The sequence below is a fragment of the Hippoglossus stenolepis genome, chromosome 8 (assembly GCF_022539355.2).
Source record: "Hippoglossus stenolepis isolate QCI-W04-F060 chromosome 8, HSTE1.2, whole genome shotgun sequence".
Lineage (NCBI taxonomy): Eukaryota > Metazoa > Chordata > Actinopteri > Pleuronectiformes > Pleuronectidae > Hippoglossus > Hippoglossus stenolepis.
In genome coordinates, this window is record NC_061490.1 from 21,543,363 (window position 1) to 21,561,255 (window position 17,893).

At 43.0% G+C, this 17,893-nt stretch overlaps 2 protein-coding genes across 3 annotated transcripts in view; one reads left to right on the forward strand and one right to left on the reverse strand.

The window, feature by feature from the left end:
• The window catches only part of LOC118113348 (protein argonaute-3), a 36,274-nt gene extending 19,081 nt beyond the window's left edge, over positions 1-17,193 (forward strand). Inside the window, exons 6-20 of one of the 2 annotated variants that reach the window (XM_035163004.2) lie at positions 1,214-1,348; positions 1,450-1,537; positions 1,875-2,022; positions 2,277-2,396; positions 4,444-4,587; positions 5,354-5,392; positions 5,485-5,618; positions 6,215-6,399; positions 6,889-7,048; positions 7,301-7,391; positions 7,543-7,737; positions 7,981-8,115; positions 8,702-8,803; positions 9,195-9,394; positions 9,543-17,193. In XM_035163004.2, coding sequence (XP_035018895.1) covers positions 1,214-1,348; positions 1,450-1,537; positions 1,875-2,022; positions 2,277-2,396; positions 4,444-4,587; positions 5,354-5,392; positions 5,485-5,618; positions 6,215-6,399; positions 6,889-7,048; positions 7,301-7,391; positions 7,543-7,737; positions 7,981-8,115; positions 8,702-8,803; positions 9,195-9,394; positions 9,543-9,651 — 1,985 coding nt within the window. In that variant the 3' untranslated portion in view covers positions 9,652-17,193. The remainder of the gene's footprint in view (positions 1-1,213; positions 1,349-1,449; positions 1,538-1,874; positions 2,023-2,276; positions 2,397-4,443; positions 4,588-5,353; positions 5,393-5,484; positions 5,619-6,214; positions 6,400-6,888; positions 7,049-7,300; positions 7,392-7,542; positions 7,738-7,980; positions 8,116-8,701; positions 8,804-9,194; positions 9,395-9,542) is intronic. The other variant, XM_035163006.2, reaches the window with a different exon arrangement.
• LOC118113339 (B-cell receptor CD22) overlaps positions 1-17,893 on the reverse strand; it is a 1,629,935-nt gene that overhangs the window by 1,223,970 nt on the left and 388,072 nt on the right. The window lies entirely within an intron of this gene.

The window sequence follows — 17,893 nt, forward strand, 5'->3', positions numbered from 1 at the left end:
TCCAGCAACAAACCAGAGCAGCAGCTTTCTGCAAAGCACTTGTTTTCTAACTCCTCAGCATGGCATCATGTAGGGCTCTAGGGATAACCTAAATTCCATTTCCCAAATAATGGTTATTTCCACATTATCCATATTATAAGACAGCATATTGTTACCATATTACTACTGTGTTACTTATTACTCACTACATATTGTTACTATGCTACCGTGGCTTGTTTTGTGATACCTTTTCTCAACCATGTAAAGTGGGGCCATGTCTTTGCACATATTAAATTACAATGGTAGCTGTTCTCTTTTTACATCTTGGATTATTTGATATGTGTCAAGTAAAAGTCTGAGTTTGGGGTTTTCTTTTGAGCACTCGCCTTAACTTTCAAGGCTCTTATCCACACTTTTAATCTTATCCATGAACATTTGCGCCTGCATACTTTTAGGTAATAGGACTAATGAAGTATATATTAGTAAAAATACAATGGCTTACAAATCAAGTGAGATTTACTGGGCAATAATGCATCTCAAAGACTCAAGCAACTATCTGGACAACAGATTGCTTGCACGAGTCACTAAGGAGCTGTCTGTGACTCAGGATCCAATCTGCCAGCCCCTCTACAGATTCTCATTCTTCTCCAGAGCAACAGACCATATGTGTGTTTTCATTCAGTCTCAGTTATAAAATCTCCTTGACTTGCAGAACCCCAAACTAAACCCCAATCTCCCCAAGATTCATCAGATGGCATTTTTGCCGTGGTGCTGCCCTCTAGTGGGTGACCAGATCACATTTAATTGAAAGTCAAGTATGATACTGAATATGAGCTCTATTTTAAATGTTAATAGAACAGAATTTAAAGAGACAGATGTTAATAAAGTCAACGTTAACTAATATTATTTCTTAACCTTAGTTCATATAAGGGCACCACATTCTACATGCAGGCGCAGTTATAGTGATGTAACTGTTACGTCGACTCCTAATTGGTCTATTGGAATCATCAGGGCCCTTCACAGTCTGATCCTGAGTTTAATGACAAACACAATGACCAGTAAACTTTGTAAAGCTGTTTAAATGTTTTTCGCTATCATGTAACTTCAGAAAGTGATGTAACATCGTTGCATCACAAAAAATAGTTGTTGCTCTTCACTGTTGTGTGAAAGGATGATATAATATGTTGTTGTTTTGTTTGTCTTAAATGACTCTCGTCCTCGTTCTATGTTGCAGTTTCTGCCACTGCCTTCTACAAGGCCCAGCCTGTCATCCAGTTCATGTGTGAAGTGCTGGACATCCACAACATAGACGAGCAGCCCCGCCCTCTCACCGACTCGCACCGGGTCAAATTCACCAAAGAAATCAAAGGTGAATCCATGTGTTCCCTGCATGTGAGGAAGGGGGGGGTGTTTTAACGCCAAACCAGACACATTTTTAATGCGGCTCCGACCCTTTGCATTATTCACCAGGTTTGAAGGTGGAGGTGACACACTGTGGAACCATGCGGAGGAAGTACCGCGTCTGCAACGTGACCCGTCGGCCTGCGAGCCATCAAACGTGAGTCAGCCGTCTGGGTGGGAGAGGGAACAGGAGACTCTGGGAGGAGTGTGTGGATAGGTTGTTGGGGGAGTCATCTGATAAGCATGCGTTGAACATTAGTCATTTATTAGTGAAGTAGCTGAGTGGATGAGGATCTACATTCGAAGTTGAATAGGTCACAAATTACTTTTATATCATCGTACAAACATTAGAAGGAAATGGTTCATATCTATGGCAATGGTCTGTGTGTATATGCTGTTAGAATGCTCTGGGAAAATGAATTTGATGATATATAGATTGTTATGAAGTTATGGTAGATGGCTATAAAGCTAGGTGTGTTTTTTTATGTCCGCAGGTTCCCTCTGCAGTTGGAAAACGGTCAGACGGTGGAGCGTACCGTAGCCCAGTACTTCAGAGAGAAGTACAACCTGCAGCTCAAGTACCCGCATTTACCCTGTCTACAAGTGGGCCAGGAGCAGAAGCACACCTACCTGCCCCTGGAGGTGAGAGAGACTTGTGTTATTCTTGTTGTGGGGTCTTTTATTAAACATAACTCAGAATATGATGAAATCTGCTTTATCCGGGGGAAGCTCCCAGGTGCGTCTGTGTATCAACTGTATAAATATGAAGCAGATCCACTGCAGAAAAAAAATGCTTCTCCCCAGAAAATCTCTTACTGGTAAAATAACAATTAAAGTTATATCGAATGAATGTGTCATGACGCATTGTTTAAACTTTGTCCTTTGTTTCCATGCAGGTGTGTAACATTGTAGCTGGTCAGCGATGCATCAAGAAGCTGACGGATAACCAGACCTCCACTATGATCAAAGCCACAGCTCGCTCCGCACCCGACAGACAAGAGGAGATCAGCAGGCTGGTGAGTTGTGGAGACACCTGCTGAATCAAGGTCTCTTCTGTCAGAGACACCACATTTTAATACTCAAGTGATATTGGTAACACATTACATTACAGATCTGTTATTTCCTCATAATTTCTTCAAAGTTTCCCAGGAAGAATCATCTAGCTTGGCACTAATCACAGGAAACATTTAGTTTAGTTTATCAGTGACTTGCTCACTTATTAACATTCCATTTATCATTAAGTACTAAAATGAAGTGTTTTTCTTTTATGCAAAATTGTGTTGCTTTTATGTTTGTAGACACATTTCACATATTTTCACATTTAGCTTAACTGCCCTCCTTCGAATAAAAGTGTAAAGGTTATGCTAATTTAGCATTTATAAATAACTGTACGAGAACCAACTGATCACTCTCTGTTGTTGCTGTGGTTGTTATTTGTCTTATGAGATCATTTGGAAAGAAATTAGAATTTACAAATCATTTTTGGAAACAAATGTTTAAATATGCGTTGCAGAAAACACAAAAGATACTATTTTTGCTTCATATAATATCCTGATATTTCCATTGAAATATCTCTATGAAGAATCATTTCCATCACAAGCATGCACCAACAGTCAGATGGTGATTATAGAGGTTGGAAGGTCATGGTCTACCAGTCTAGTGAAGGAGGCAGCTGTGGAAACCACCTGAGACAAAAAGCTGCCCATGAGGCTAAATCCAGGCCAAGAAAGTCCTTGTATCCTGAAATAATTTATGACACAGTAAAATCCTGGATTGACCGCAAGGAATATTTCATCCTGTATCCATTGATGTTAAATTTGAACATCACGCCACAATGCCGTTACTATGAAATGGCCGTGTTGCTAGGCTTGTCAACAGCTGGTTGCCGTGGTGCTCATCTTGATATCAAATTGCCTGTTTGGTAATCACCTCGCCCAGATTCTCATTTTCTGTCGTTAACAGAAGCACGTCTGCGAGCTTGTTCATCACATTTGGCAGTTACATGGTTACAGGGCTACGCAGGGTCAACGAAAGAAATGCCAGATTCATAACGACCTCAATTTGTGCGAGGCTGCTGCAGAGCCGGCAGCGTATTGCTCACGGGGAGATTGACAGGCTGTTCACCGGCTGCCTCTGGCCACCATCAGATTAGCAGTGCACATGTGGTACCTGTTTTTTTTACCGCATTAAACCACATCTCCCTATCTCCTCACTCAGGAGTAAAATGACTGGATTCGCTCACAGGAAATCATCGCAGACATCAACTGTGCTGGTGTTTTCATTTAGAAGCTGTCAGAGCCGTGTGGGTGGAGGAGCACAGGTTCACAGGCAGAAAAGGACAAAACAAGCAGATGAGCAGTGTCTGTCAGTAAAGACATAATTAAGTCTGTAATATGTTTGCTTTTGGATGAGGGTGAAGACACCTGACAGTCTGTGGCATGTCACCAATTTCTCATTTTATTTATCCTAATCCACTGCCACTCTAGAAAAATACTACACAATAAACTGTTTACTGCGAAATACAAATCTGTTTTACAATACACACATTTTGTCCTAATGTACAACATCCAGGACAATAGTCGACACTGTTATTCACAACAACAATGTGCATTTAAAGGAGCAGTTACGACCAGAAGTATCTCACATTAGCTTGTTATAAAGATCGGGAACAGGGAGCAATTTTCTGTACGGAATAAACAAACGAGATATAACATGTTAATTAGTGTGCATTAGAGGATTTGCTCCTCAGATTTGTCCATGTACTGATGGAGCCATGCTAGCTGTTTCCCCCTGTTTCCAGTCTTGATGCTAAGCTAAGCTAACCAGCTGTTGGCTGTAACCTGACAATAAAGGACAAATACGAGAATGTTCCAGCTCTTCTTATCGAACTCTCAACAAGAAGGCAAATAGGCCTAATGTCAAACTGGTCCTGTAATCAAACAGATTAGATCAAAGAAACCCCAGTTAAAACATGTCTTGTCTTCTTCACTGCATTCGTCTCTACTCGTACTGTAATCAGCTACTTGCCTGACGCTGTTCCCGTTTTCCCCGCGTCCCTTGCAGGTGCGCAGTGCCAACTACGAGGCCGACCCCTTCGTGCAGGAGTTCCAGTTCAAAGTGCGCGACGAGATGGCCCACGTGACGGGGCGAGTGCTACCCGCCCCCATGCTGCAATACGGCGGCAGGGTGAGCACAGAGCACTTTATGGTACCCTTCTTTTAAATCACGCCCATTCTCTCTGTTTGTCCGACATGCTCTCCTCTTCCTCTGCCTTCACTCCGCATGTCTCTGAGGGGAACTAACTCACTGGCTTCTGTTTGACCTTCATGGTGTCGGCCTTTTTTTGGCTTGTGTTATTTTTTGTGGTTGAGTCTCCATAGTGCAAACTTTGATTCCACCTTAAAAACAAATAAAAGCACCTTGTTTATCAGTTTCAAACAGGGCAGGAAATGGGTTTATCCATCTGTCACGATTTTATTTGAACAAAATAAAATGACCTAAATCATGATTGGATCGCTTTTAAACTTAACGTCTTTTCAGTCGATCATTATGGCAGATACTGCCAAAACCTTTCCAGCAATTGCTTAATGTTAATCCTTCTTATTGAACTTAATGAGGTGGATTTAAGCGGTTTCCAATAGAAGCAGATTATTGAGACTGAACCACATTGTTAATTAACATCTGTTTATCTGGTCTGAGTGGACACACTTTTATTATTATTGTGCATTTCATGTGTTACAGATACCTCACAACACTGAGCATGACACACATCTGACACACTCTAGATTCCATCTCATAGTGCATCACACTGTGCATCACACTGTGCATCACACTTTGCGATACTTTCTCATTTTTCTTTGAAGTTAAAGGGACTTTCTTCTGTAATTCACTGTTTCTTGAAGTAATTTCTTTTGAAGAGTGTGAATATGTCTTAAAAAAAATTGAGTGTTAATGTATTTTGGTGTGGATGTAGAGTGATCGTGGTGCCGGTGATGTCTCAGACTATAAGAGTGTATGTTAGTGCGTGTTTCTGTTCTGTGAGCAGTACGAATGTTTGCCCACATTATTGTGAGTATATGAGGTGAGACTGCGATGTTGTTTCAGAACCGCACCGTAGCCACGCCCAGCCACGGGGTGTGGGACATGAGAGGGAAGCAGTTCCACACCGGGGTGGAGATCAAGATGTGGGCCATCGCCTGCTTTGCCACACAGAGGCAGTGTCGGGAAGAAATCCTGAAGTATGATTATTTATTCATGCTTTTTAGATTAATGTTGAAACCACCCAACAGTTACCTCTCTCACTATAATAATGTTCTAGATGCTTGTGTATTTCTGTCTCCATAATCTTACTAGTTAACTTTACTAGGTAATATCAGAGCAACAATGCATATATGATGTAAAGTAACACATGTCAGTTAGACAAAAGGATATTTTCCCATCTGTAGTCCGGCAAAGTTTTGAAAAATTGACTTTAATTCCTTGTTTTTGAATCCAGAGGAAAAATAGCTTCATGAGAAAAGTAAATATCTGCTGCGGTCTTTATTCTTAGATTTTAAGACATCCCAACTCGTTCTTTACGTATGTGAATTGATGTTTATATGGATGTAACCACACTAAATACTAAACCACATTACAGGCATGGGTGCACAAAACATCTTTGGCCAATAAATGTGGTAAAATGGATACATTTAAAATAGAAAACTATTATTCAAGCAGATGGACATAGCCAGTTATTATGATGTTTGCTCATTTTGTCCATTTTCTCCAAGCTAGACTACAGAGACCAGCACCATTCTCTTGACTGTTTACACTGTGCCTTTCCTCCCTCGTGCAGGGGTTTCACGGACCAGCTACGTAAAATCTCGAAGGATGCCGGGATGCCAATCCAAGGTCAGCCATGTTTCTGTAAATACGCCCAGGGAGCGGACAGCGTGGAGCCCATGTTCAGACACCTGAAGAACACGTACGCCGGGTTGCAGCTCATCATCGTCATTCTGCCGGGAAAGACTCCTGTCTACGGTGAGAAAACTGCTGGAAATTAAACGTAATAATAAAGTAGAGATATGTCTTTGTCTTGAACACTGTGGAAACACTGATTCTATTCTTGGACTGAATGCTAGAGTGATATTCTCTCTCCCACATGCACTGTATGTCAATAAGAGTCATATTAAATACACTGAATTGGAAAATATTCTTTCTATCTATATTGTTCATTGCATTATATATTTTTAATGTTTATGTTTTTTCCACAGAGTGTGAGATCCAGATCAAATCTTTAAATTTGCTTGTATGACTGCACTTGTCGTTTATCCTTAACAATAAATTTTAAATAGGTCACTGAGTAGGACTTGAAAAGAAATACACTGCTTTTCTAAATCTCCACTTTGAGGGATATATTTTAAAAAGTGACGTCAACATCACAACATGTGCAGTATTTCTGCAAGGATGACATATTTCCAAATATAAATATATATTTGATGATCATATATTTTTTTTTTGCATCCATAGCGGAGGTAAAGCGAGTGGGAGACACCCTCCTCGGCATGGCCACTCAGTGTGTTCAGGTGAAGAACGTGGTGAAGACGTCCCCTCAGACCCTCTCCAACCTCTGCCTCAAGATCAACGTGAAGCTGGGAGGCATCAACAACATCCTGGTGCCTCATCAACGGTCAGTCATCCTCTCTCCCTCCACATTAAAAGACAAATGCCATAGATAGTAACACTCGTTTAAACTGGCTTTTAACAGCTTAAATTGTTAAAAGAATTTTAAAAAATTTGTGTCGGTATATAAATATCTGTCACATACATGAGAATTTGTCCTGATGATATTTGCACAGATGCCTTAGTACCATACAACATATTATTCCATGTGTGTATTTTCATTATAATTCATGGTTTTGCTTTGTTTCATAATCGACAGACCGTCAGTGTTTCAGCAGCCAGTTATCTTCTTGGGAGCAGATGTTACACATCCACCTGCGGGAGACGGGAAGAAGCCTTCGATTGCAGCAGTAAGTCTTTTTCTTTTTCATTATCTGCCTGACATTCTCTCTTGATTTGCATTTTTATCTGAGTTCCCTTCTCCTGCCCTCGTCCTTCCTCCCGCTCCGCAATCTTCCACTGCCACCCCTCACTCCTGCTCCTCTCCTCTTTCTCCTCCAGGTGGTTGGCAGTATGGACGCCCATCCCAGCAGGTACTGTGCCACAGTACGGGTCCAGAGGCCCAGGCAAGAGGTCATCCAGGACCTGGCCTCCATGGTGCGGGAGCTGCTCATCCAGTTCTACAAGTCAACTCGCTACAAGCCCACCAGGATCATTTTCTACAGGGACGGAGTTTCAGAAGGCCAGTTCAGACAGGTCAGCGCCTACTTCTTTTCTTCTTTCACAAAATGACTGTTTGTATTCAGAGGTTGGAACTGTCGTCTTTCTCTTAATCTTAGAAATCTGTGTTTCTCTGAGGCTGCTCTGCAGACATGACGCCTCCGAGTGGCTGCTAGCTGAACTGTAGTTTACTTTTGCTCAGCTTGTTTCTCTGAAAAGATCCAGACGTCCAATAATAAATAAAACCATTCATGTTGATTTTTGCTCTGGCTCCCACAGGTGCTGTATTATGAGCTGCTGGCCATTCGTGAGGCCTGTATCAGCCTGGAGAAGGAGTACCAGCCAGGCATCACCTACATTGTTGTACAAAAACGCCACCATACCCGCCTCTTCTGTGCCGACCGCAACGAAAGAGTGAGTCCCAACCAGCGCACACAAACACACAGCCATGCCTCCCATTAAAGCCAGTCCAGAGTGTTATGTATTAGTCCATATTCTTTTTTTTTTTCTCTCCATGCTCTGCCAGCATGTTAACTACTGGAAATGGGCCTCCTTAATTACCTTTTGTTGTCAATTGGACCGGACTATTCACCCTCCTAACTACTATAATTACATTCGATTAAAGCATTAGAGAGCCCAGTGCAAACCGAGAGCTCTGGAGTGGCACTCAAGGTCCCAAGAGTAAGACTTATCCAGTAACAACCTTATTTTCAGAGCATGCACTCTCATATGGAGTATTAGCCTCTCTGGGCTATTAAGCTTTTAATTGGTTGGTTGGAAAGCACTTGGTAAACCTTTGCCTGTGTCGGGCCATCAACTAGTTCTTTTCCCAACAATAATTTTTTCACTGCTATCAAAGATTTGTTCTGTGTTGTTCATTTCCTGCTTCTTCCACTTTCTGTTCCAGTTGTTTCGGGGTTCAGACGGTGAAACGTAGGAAAATAACAAATGGTCAAATTGCATTAGTAGGGACTAACTGAAGTTAATTTGATTTTGTCAGGTTGGACGTAGTGGAAACATTCCCGCTGGTACTACCGTGGATACGGACATCACCCATCCGTACGAGTTTGACTTTTACCTCTGCAGTCACGCTGGAATACAGGTCAGACCAACCTCCTCTCCTCTCTGCTCAGACTGAGCTTTATCACACTCTCCTCCATTAACATCTTAACGTCTGAACACTGTGCTGTTGAGGGGCTGTGCATTGTTTGAAATAGTTAGAGAAAATACCTTATTCTTTATTTCTCCTTTTTCTCATAAGTACCTAAGGTTAAATCCTGGAGAGTTCTGTGAGAGCTGTGAACCAAATCTGGTCATTTTCAGGTTTCATAAGAAAGCTTTTATTTTCAATACAGCTGAAAATGTTTTTTAGATCATGGGAAGGTTGGATGCAATCTTATAAAATTTTACAGCTCAGCTGGTAACGAAGCATTGGATCTTGAATCTGGTTCTTAATGGTGATCTAATATTGTCACTTAATTGTCTTCCTGCAGGGCACCAGTCGTCCCTCCCACTACCATGTACTGTGGGATGACAATTGTTTTACCGCTGATGAGTTCCAGCTGCTCACCTACCAGTTGTGCCACACCTACGTGCGCTGTACCCGCTCAGTCTCCATCCCTGCGCCAGCCTACTACGCCCACCTGGTGGCCTTCCGTGCCCGCTACCATCTGGTGGACAAAGAACATGACAGGTGAGGAGGGCAGAGAGTGAGCACAGTGTCTTCTCTCTGGACGAAAAAGGCCTGAACTCAGTTGTGTGTAATATCAGCAGATTTTCTTGCACACCTGCCATTGTTGTTTGTCGTCCATCATAACTGGTTCCCTCCCGTCCCTCCGCAGCGCCGAGGGCAGCCACGTGTCTGGTCAGAGTAACGGTCGGGACCCCCAGGCGCTGGCCAAAGCTGTTCAGATTCACCACGACACCCTGAGGACCATGTACTTCGCCTGAGCTACCACCAACCCTCCCCAGTCATTGCCACCCACACCCACACACACACACACACACACACACACACACACACACACACACACACACACACACACACACACACAGACGCAACCGTGCACGCCTGGCTTGCCAGTCAAGGAGTCCTCATAGGTGCGAGTCCCCCCCCCCACGCCTAGTCAATCCGGACCTGACACTGTGCAGAGGAGAGCAGGGAGGAGGGAGGGGAGGAGGCACACCCACACTGGACTGAGGATGCAAACGTCGCTTTAAAAACAAACAAGAGAGAAACTCAGCACTATTATGCAATATTAAACCAGCCAACCAGTATATTTTCACCCTCATCAGGCCCCTTTTCATCGCCCCCTCCCTCCTGTTCGTCACCTTTACTCGTGGCCTGGTGGGTGTGTTTCTTGTTTGTTTGTACCTTTCCCCTCCTTTCGCACAGTCTCTCTCTTTACGACCCACTAATCTGCTCCTTTGCCATTTATAGTACCTCAATTCAGTTTGAGCAGCAGCACTTTTACATTCTGCCAGTTCCACTGCAGTTTGTTGTTAATTCTCCCCAGTGTTTGAAAAGAGGGAGCAGAGACGGAGGCGTCGGACTCTGGAGTTGTTCTATCGTGTTTTTTGATTTCTTGTGGAATTTAGCTATTTCAGTTGGCCGGAGGTCCTGCCAGTTGCCACTTTTATTTTTCCTTATTTTTTCCTCTTGTTTTCTCTTTTCTGTCACTTTTCACAAGTGTGTGAAATCACCAGTTACATGTATGGAGCACCATGTTCTTTTGAGCACACTGCCACCTGTTGGCGACGAGGTATAATTGCCCCCTTAAAGTTTTATCATGTAGTTAGATCAGTTTTGTCTTTATCAGTCAGATGTCACATTTAAACGGGGGCAGTTTATATTGGCTGATGTATCAATTGCTTAATTGCAGCCATATATGGATTTTTATTTAAAGTATAACACTGTTATTTCTCCTTCTACTTTATGGACATTATGTTTTTAATCATTTAAACATGTAATCCTATGTTTTTAATCCTTGTAGTCATGCATTCATTTCCCTCAGTGCTTTATCTCACGTTTCCCTCTCTTGAGTTTGAGATGGTGGTTTAATAGAGATCATGTCGATGGTTTCCTCCAGTGCAATAATCCGTTGAACGAAGGGAAGAGGATTTTAGGGGACATACACAACTCAAAAGAACAGTTACACATTTCATTTGAAAGTGAGAGTCCTCGGTAGATGAGATGTTTGCCACTTGCTAGAGACGTTCATGTTGTCCTCCTCTGCGAGATGATTGATCAGCACGTTTTACGAGTTTTGCCTTTTCTACTGGGCAAAAAAACCCCAAACGGTTCAACTGCAGTTTGTGATTTTCATGTTTTTACTTGAATTGAAGGATTTTATGCGCCTCTTCGGTTTGAGAATATTTTATCATCAATGGGCATAATTTCAGAATTCCCGATTATCAGTTTGCCAATGAGGCTGATTTTCTCAATTCTTTTAGAATTAACCCATTTTTGGAGAACAAAGCTTTTCACCCGACAGCAGCAAAGAGTCTAAAGGCCATAAAGAGGTAGTATTCAAGTGCCTGGTGGAAGATTAAGTGTTCGATGGTCAAAAGCTGTACAGCCTAATATTATAGGGATCCTGTTTCAGTGGGTAAAGGAATCAAAAAGAAAGTTTCACCTGATGCCTCTTATTCTTCTCAACAACCGTCTACTGACTTTTCTATACATCTCATTCAAATCATCCTAAGATCTATATATTTATTATGTTTGCCTGTACAGCAGTGTGAGCTGTTGGCTTTGCTTCCGAGCGGCGTTCAAGCAAAGCCGGCCGAGTTGTCTTTTGCTAAATATTCACCAGATATGGATCCAGCTGCTACAGTGTGTTTGTACCTAACAGGGGCCGGGTTCATGGGCACGGAGTCGCCCTCTCAATAATCCAATTCTTTCAATAACCTCTCTTTCAGAAAACCTCCAAGTACAGAACGAGGTTCAACTCCTGTCCATGGAACCGGCCCAACAGTTGAGACTGGCTTCGGAGCGGAGCCGAGGAGCGGAGTGGGTGACCGACCTTTGCAGCAGAAGTAGAGCTGACTGATCCGAATCGTTTGTCTGGATCGCTGTCGCCACCTCGCTCCTCGGCGCCGCTGACGACCCGAAGCTCGTCCGGGGGTTGTTTTTAATCTGCACTAAAAGAAGCGTGTGTTTCGGGACTGAACACAGGCCTGGTGCTACTCATTCTGAATTAGAATCTGAAGCTGAACCTCTATAGGAGACTGTACATGAGCAGGTGGGAATGGTAGAAAATGGTAGACCTCACTCAGCGAAGGCCGGGGGGGGGGGTCCGGTGCGGCCGGGCAGCTCCGGACTTGGTTGTTGCGGTCAACGTTGAGAATCCGCAAATGGTACAATGACAGCCGTGCTCTTGGACAGTGAGGTATAATGTAGGGTCCTATATCCGCTGTTGCATTCGACTGCCTTTCGTAGGCGAGCCTTCTAGTGTGGAAGCCAGTGAGTTTGAGCCTTCATGATTTCACTAGTGTCTGAAAGCCTTTTTAAAAAGCCAGATCGAAAGTATATTTGTACATTTTAAATTATGTAATGCACACCACTTATTTTTGCTAACAGAAAAAAAAACAATGTAGTCTAATTATTAATCTTAGTAATAAATGTATCATGATACGTAATGGTTAAAAAAAAAAAGGTATAATAACGAAGATTTATTATTGCAATAGACTGTTGACTTGTTCCTGTGTCACTGTATAATGTAAAGTGTATGTGTGAACAGTGGGGTTGTTGAAACTAGTGACTTGTGTGTTTGGACTGTCATACTGTTATCGATAGGGACGTGGACTTAAACTGCCTCTTGCTTTGATATTTGGAAAAAACAGCTGCAACTTGTCGAATGCTTATTATTTTAGATGTGTGTACGGTTAAGGGTTTGTCGTAGAAGAAATATACTGAACTCCGAAAGGCTTTTGTATCAAGACATCACATCTCTCGACAAACCGTAGAATAGAAGAAGAGTCGGCGAATGTCTCGAACTTCTGCTCCTGAATGTTCTCGGCTTTTCTTCACCTGGTGCTGACGCCTGCTGCTTTATCAAGGGTGGAGAGAGAACAAGGAAAACGGGCGAGTGGTTTAGAGAAGTGTCGCTGACCCATTTCAAGGACACGTGATGGAAATGCGCCGTAACAAGGGGCAGTAGTTCTCCAATCCTTAAGTGTTAAAGCCTCGAGGGGAGGATTGAAGTCGGAATTGCAACCTCTTGTTGCTTTTTCCACAGAGTCCTCTCCTCGACCCGAGGCCCCTTCATGTGCTCGCAAACACAATGACGTGCTGGCCTCCCGGTAAATCTGTGGTGTGACAAAGCCTGTAATCTCATTGTCGCTCTCTTTTCCCCTTTGCTCCCTGAACATTCACTCCCCTGTGTCAGAGGACTACATTCCACGGTCGTACTTTCCCGATCCGATCCCCCTGGGAGGCGTAAAAGAAGAAAACAAAGATTGGAGCGGAGGGACGACGTAGTGGCTTCTGTGATTAATTCAAGTGTGTTTGTGTGTTTGGAATCAAAGCCTAAGTCAGTGTTGGCTTTGCCGGTATGTGGCAGGTTGTGTTGGAAGTTGGAACGAGTCTGAAGGTTGATCGTGAGAGTTGGAGTCCGTTTATTACTCGGCCATCTCCGCTGTCTGTCATGGATGTTCGGTTTGCGTATGAACGGCGCTCGTTAGGGCAGTTGAACACATGTTTACATAGCAGATGTGTTCGCCTTGCGTACAACTGAAATGTCATCGGCTCTGCTTTGCAAATACAATGCGAGTAGAGAAGTGACCCGACACGAGCGGAATCATTCGGGGCCTGTGGGAGTGAACGCTCGAAGGGATACGAAGACATCATTTATTTGGCTGATTGTTTTTTTTTTTGTTTGCAGAGCAGGACGACAGCCTTGTTTGTCCTTCTAGTTCTATTATTAAAATGACTTGTTGGATTGGATTGAAGTTAAACAGGTACACTGGGATCACAGCTTGCAGCGAGCTGTGGCCTTTAGCTCTGAATTGGGATTGTTAGCTATACGGACAAATAACCAAATTCTAGAAAAAGGTCTCCTTTTTTCAAAAACGAAATCAAAGTAAAAAGGTGTATTCCGTTTCGAGTAAATGGACCAACAGCCCTGATTTTGGATGCTCTGTGTTTGCGGTGGAAAGTAGCAATGGAGTGAGAAAAAGTCCACAGAAAGTGCCTTTCCTCTTGATGGTGCTGTCAATTGAAAGATGAAATGTAAATGAAATAGAATCTCCTTTTCAAGAACACAACGCAGGAATGTCTGCATCTTACACACACACTGTACATGTTTGTGTTTTTAGAGATGACGATGCTAACTCGTGTATTTGGACATTAAGCCTACGTAGAGACATTATTATGCCAAGTATATGGTTGTGGTTGAGCTTTCGCTTCCTAGTGCATTTTAGTGTCTTGGACCAATGGTGTCGTTGGTACAGTGGAATGTGTGTAGGTGTGGGTGAGGGTGGGTGGGGGGGTCACACTAGCGTGGCGTGACGCGGCCCGGCCCTCGGATGGCAAACATAGCACAGCACTTTATAGAGACTGCCACTCTCACTATAGACACATAGCCAAGAGTTTTCAATCTCCACTCCCTCCAGTCCCCCTTCTTCCTCCCGCTCGGGAGGAGGAGGAGCGGATGCAGACCTCGGTGTACATGAGGAGTCGAAGGGATGCGTGTGTGTGTGTGTGTGTGTGTGTTCAGCAGTCGGTCATTAAAAGTGTGCCTCATGCTCTTGTGACTTTGTTGTTGGCTCGGTTTAGTCAGCCTGCTCTGGTGTGGTGGTTTTCCCTGTGGAACCACTCGACACTGTTACGACCACAGGGCTGGGTGTCAAATAGCAGCGCCTCACAAAGTTTTGGCGTCAAAAGTCCAGAACTTTTTACAGTAGATTTTTTTTTTTGCACTGAGGAATCAAGGTTTTCTTCTTGAAGGGCATTTTTATTAAGGAAAAGCAACATACGCAGGATTTGAATCTGTTTGAAAAAAAGCATGAATGACCGAAAAAACAAGTTTCGTTTTCTACGAGAAATCGGCAGAACCAGTGTCAGTATTGAACCTCTCCTCTCGATGCCCAGCCCTGGTAACAGCCCGTGGCATTCTGTCATCTCAGCGCAGTGCCCTGCCATGTATCCTGCCCCGGATGGAGGGAACCTGTGCCCGGTAGTTCCCCCGTCTTGAGCCGCTCGTGTGTCGACTGAAAACCGACGGTGGTCTGTAGTTCTGTGGGAACCTTTTCAGTCCAGGGGGGTTGAAATCTTTCTATTACAAGATATCTCAAATAAAAAAAAAAAAATACAAAACACTGCACCTCACTTACCTTGGTATGCTGCATATGTTATACTACATGAAAGAAAAACTGCAAATTGCTTTTATTATGACATATAATGCTTGAGTAATGCCTGATTGCGATATTCTTATACGTAACTATTTTAGAGTCAAAATAAGTATAACTGTAAAAAAAATATTCTGTTTTTGTCTTAACACTTATCCGATTTTGAAAAATTGTTCTTTGAGCCGACTTTTATTTTGTTGTCCTATTTAAATGTGTTGTTCTTTAAAAATATATATATGAAATATATATATATGAAATATATAAATGCGGAATATTTTATGGTGTATTTATTGACAGTGCGTTTTAAAGCGGCTGGAGTCTCCGCATCATATTGCAGCATGGTGGGGGCGGAGCCAGGAGGACGAGGCCTTTAGCCCCTCCCCCTCCATGTTGACGCCTTATCCTCCTCGACACGTAAGCACAACAATATGGAGGGGGAGGAAAAGCAGGAGGTGGATTGGACGAAAAGAAGTCGAGCTGTGGTTGAGTCTCTCCCTCCTCCTCCTCCTTTTTCTAAATATTCCTCCCCCTTCTTCACTCTTCTTCTACCACCTGAGAAGGTTGAATGCCGACCCCCACCCCCCCACATGCTGCCGCTTCATCTCTGATGATGAAGGAGAACCATTTCTGTACCACACTGACTTTGGGTGTTGAGACGCTGACTCTTTTTGTTTTTCTGTTTTCTTCCTTTCATCCCAAGCTGCTAGCTGGTACGTTAGCCATGTCCAATGCCCGAGCCAGTACAAGGGCAGGTGGGACAGCGTGAAATGAAACTGTGGGGGTGGGGGAGGAAGGACATTTAGAAACTTTTAGAAAAGGCGTAATTCTTACAGATTATGGTGAATTTTTTTTCTTCGTTTCTTCGTTTCTTTCCTTCGTCTCCTCGTTTTGTTTTTCTTGTGCCAGAACATTTTACAGCACGAACAGGTCTCATTCCACGAGAAATGACACACCTCAGCCTTACGTGCGTTCTTTCCTAATCCTCATATTCCTGTGTGACTTCGTCGGGTGCAGGCCCACTGACAAAACAAGCCCACGCACTCGTTCTGCCCACCCACCCCCCCCGATCGGCGCCCTCATCACTACTCATGTAAACCACTAAACATCCCAGTGAACTCTGAGGCGTCTGAAGCCTTTTGGAAGAATCGCTCTGTCCCACTCGTCATGATGTCAGAACAGAAGCAGGTCTGAGTCAAACGTATTTGGAAACGATTCTTGGCATTTGTTCCATCAACATGAACGTTCCGAATGACTTGAAAACATGTGCTAATATGACTTTTCTACACTTTTCATGTGCTGTTGGAAAACTTATCGGGTTTTTCTGCAAATCCAAAGAACGGTATTTTCAGATGGTTTGACCCGGGCCTGACGGGAACCTGGGGGCGTCCCCAGTGTGCTGGATTACAGAGACCTGTGCCTGTACAATGAACCAAGGATGAACTGTGTTGTGATGAATTGCTGATCTTGTCTTTTTATTTTATTTTTATTTTCTATTTTCATTTTTTCTGTTGGTCGTCCCTCGCCCCATCGGAGGATCAGAGACATGGACATTTTGAGTGTTGTCAGTCCTGTTCCAAAGCAAACAGGCCCCTTCGCCCATTTAAGCCAAATACATTTTGGTGCATAAATGTTTACGGTCATGTTTACTCCCACGGTGATCAGACGTTTAACCCGTTTTTCATCCCATCAGCATTCCAGTAACAAGTACGAACCAAATACTGCAGAAGAGATTAGGCTCCTGACGCTGCTTTGTTTTCCCTCGTGTTCACACCATGGTTTTGAAGACAGATACTTGACAGCGGCCAAGGATCTTCTGTGCACGCTGATCGTCATATTACTTCTTTTGTTAATGTAGCATCACTCTTGTGTCAGTGTTATTCCAAAATAAAGATCTTAGGCTCTGATACGTCTGAGCGAGGCACCAGCAAAGAACAGCGAACCTTCACCACCGGATGATCCATGTCTCGGTCCATGTTAGCCCACGTCGCAGCAGCTCTGTTGTACCAACAGCTCGATTCCTCTCAGTTTTCAATGTGTTTCTTTTGTAACCCTCTCTTACAGGATGTTGGCCTTTTAGTGTTGCTTTGCTTCAGTTTGAAGTGTATCTTTGACTAATACTTGCAATAAAATGCTTTGCTTTACCCTCGTTGTCTCGGTGAGATGGTGTTGACATAACCACGAGTAAACACTTTGACTACCAGCAGAACAATATTACCGGCAAACTTGGTGAAAAATAGTTATGTGACACATCCATTTGCTTTTTATTTGAATTTGGTGAAGAAGCTTTACCTGATATTTTTGTCTCAACAATATGAAACTTTTCAAACGGTATACATTGTTTTCCTTTTAAGAAATTATTGATAAAATATTAAAGTAAATTAGCACCCAATTGCTGCAGCAAATTGCACACACTCATAAATATTATTCTCATAAATATATCTCGGGAATGTACTTGGGAAATTTGTCAAAAACATTGAATGGGTTCTTGTCTTGGCCGGTTTCCCATCCTTCCACCAGGTTTCGTGGACATAACCTACTTGGCGTCGTTAATAACTGGCTCTGTTGCTGCCAGACTGTTTGACACAGGATGAGGATAAAAAGGCAGATTTTAATCCAAAATCAGGAACTGTTCATTTATTTATTTCTTCATTAAACTGAATCCTGCAAAGAGCCCAAAGTATTTACTCCTGACTGTCACCAGGAAACACACACACACACACACACACACACACACACACACACACACACAGCTGTAATTTTCCCATGTTATTTTGATTATATAAAAATGGACCATTTGTATTTCAATCATTAATTTCAGTCATTTTTGGAAAAAAAATTGCAA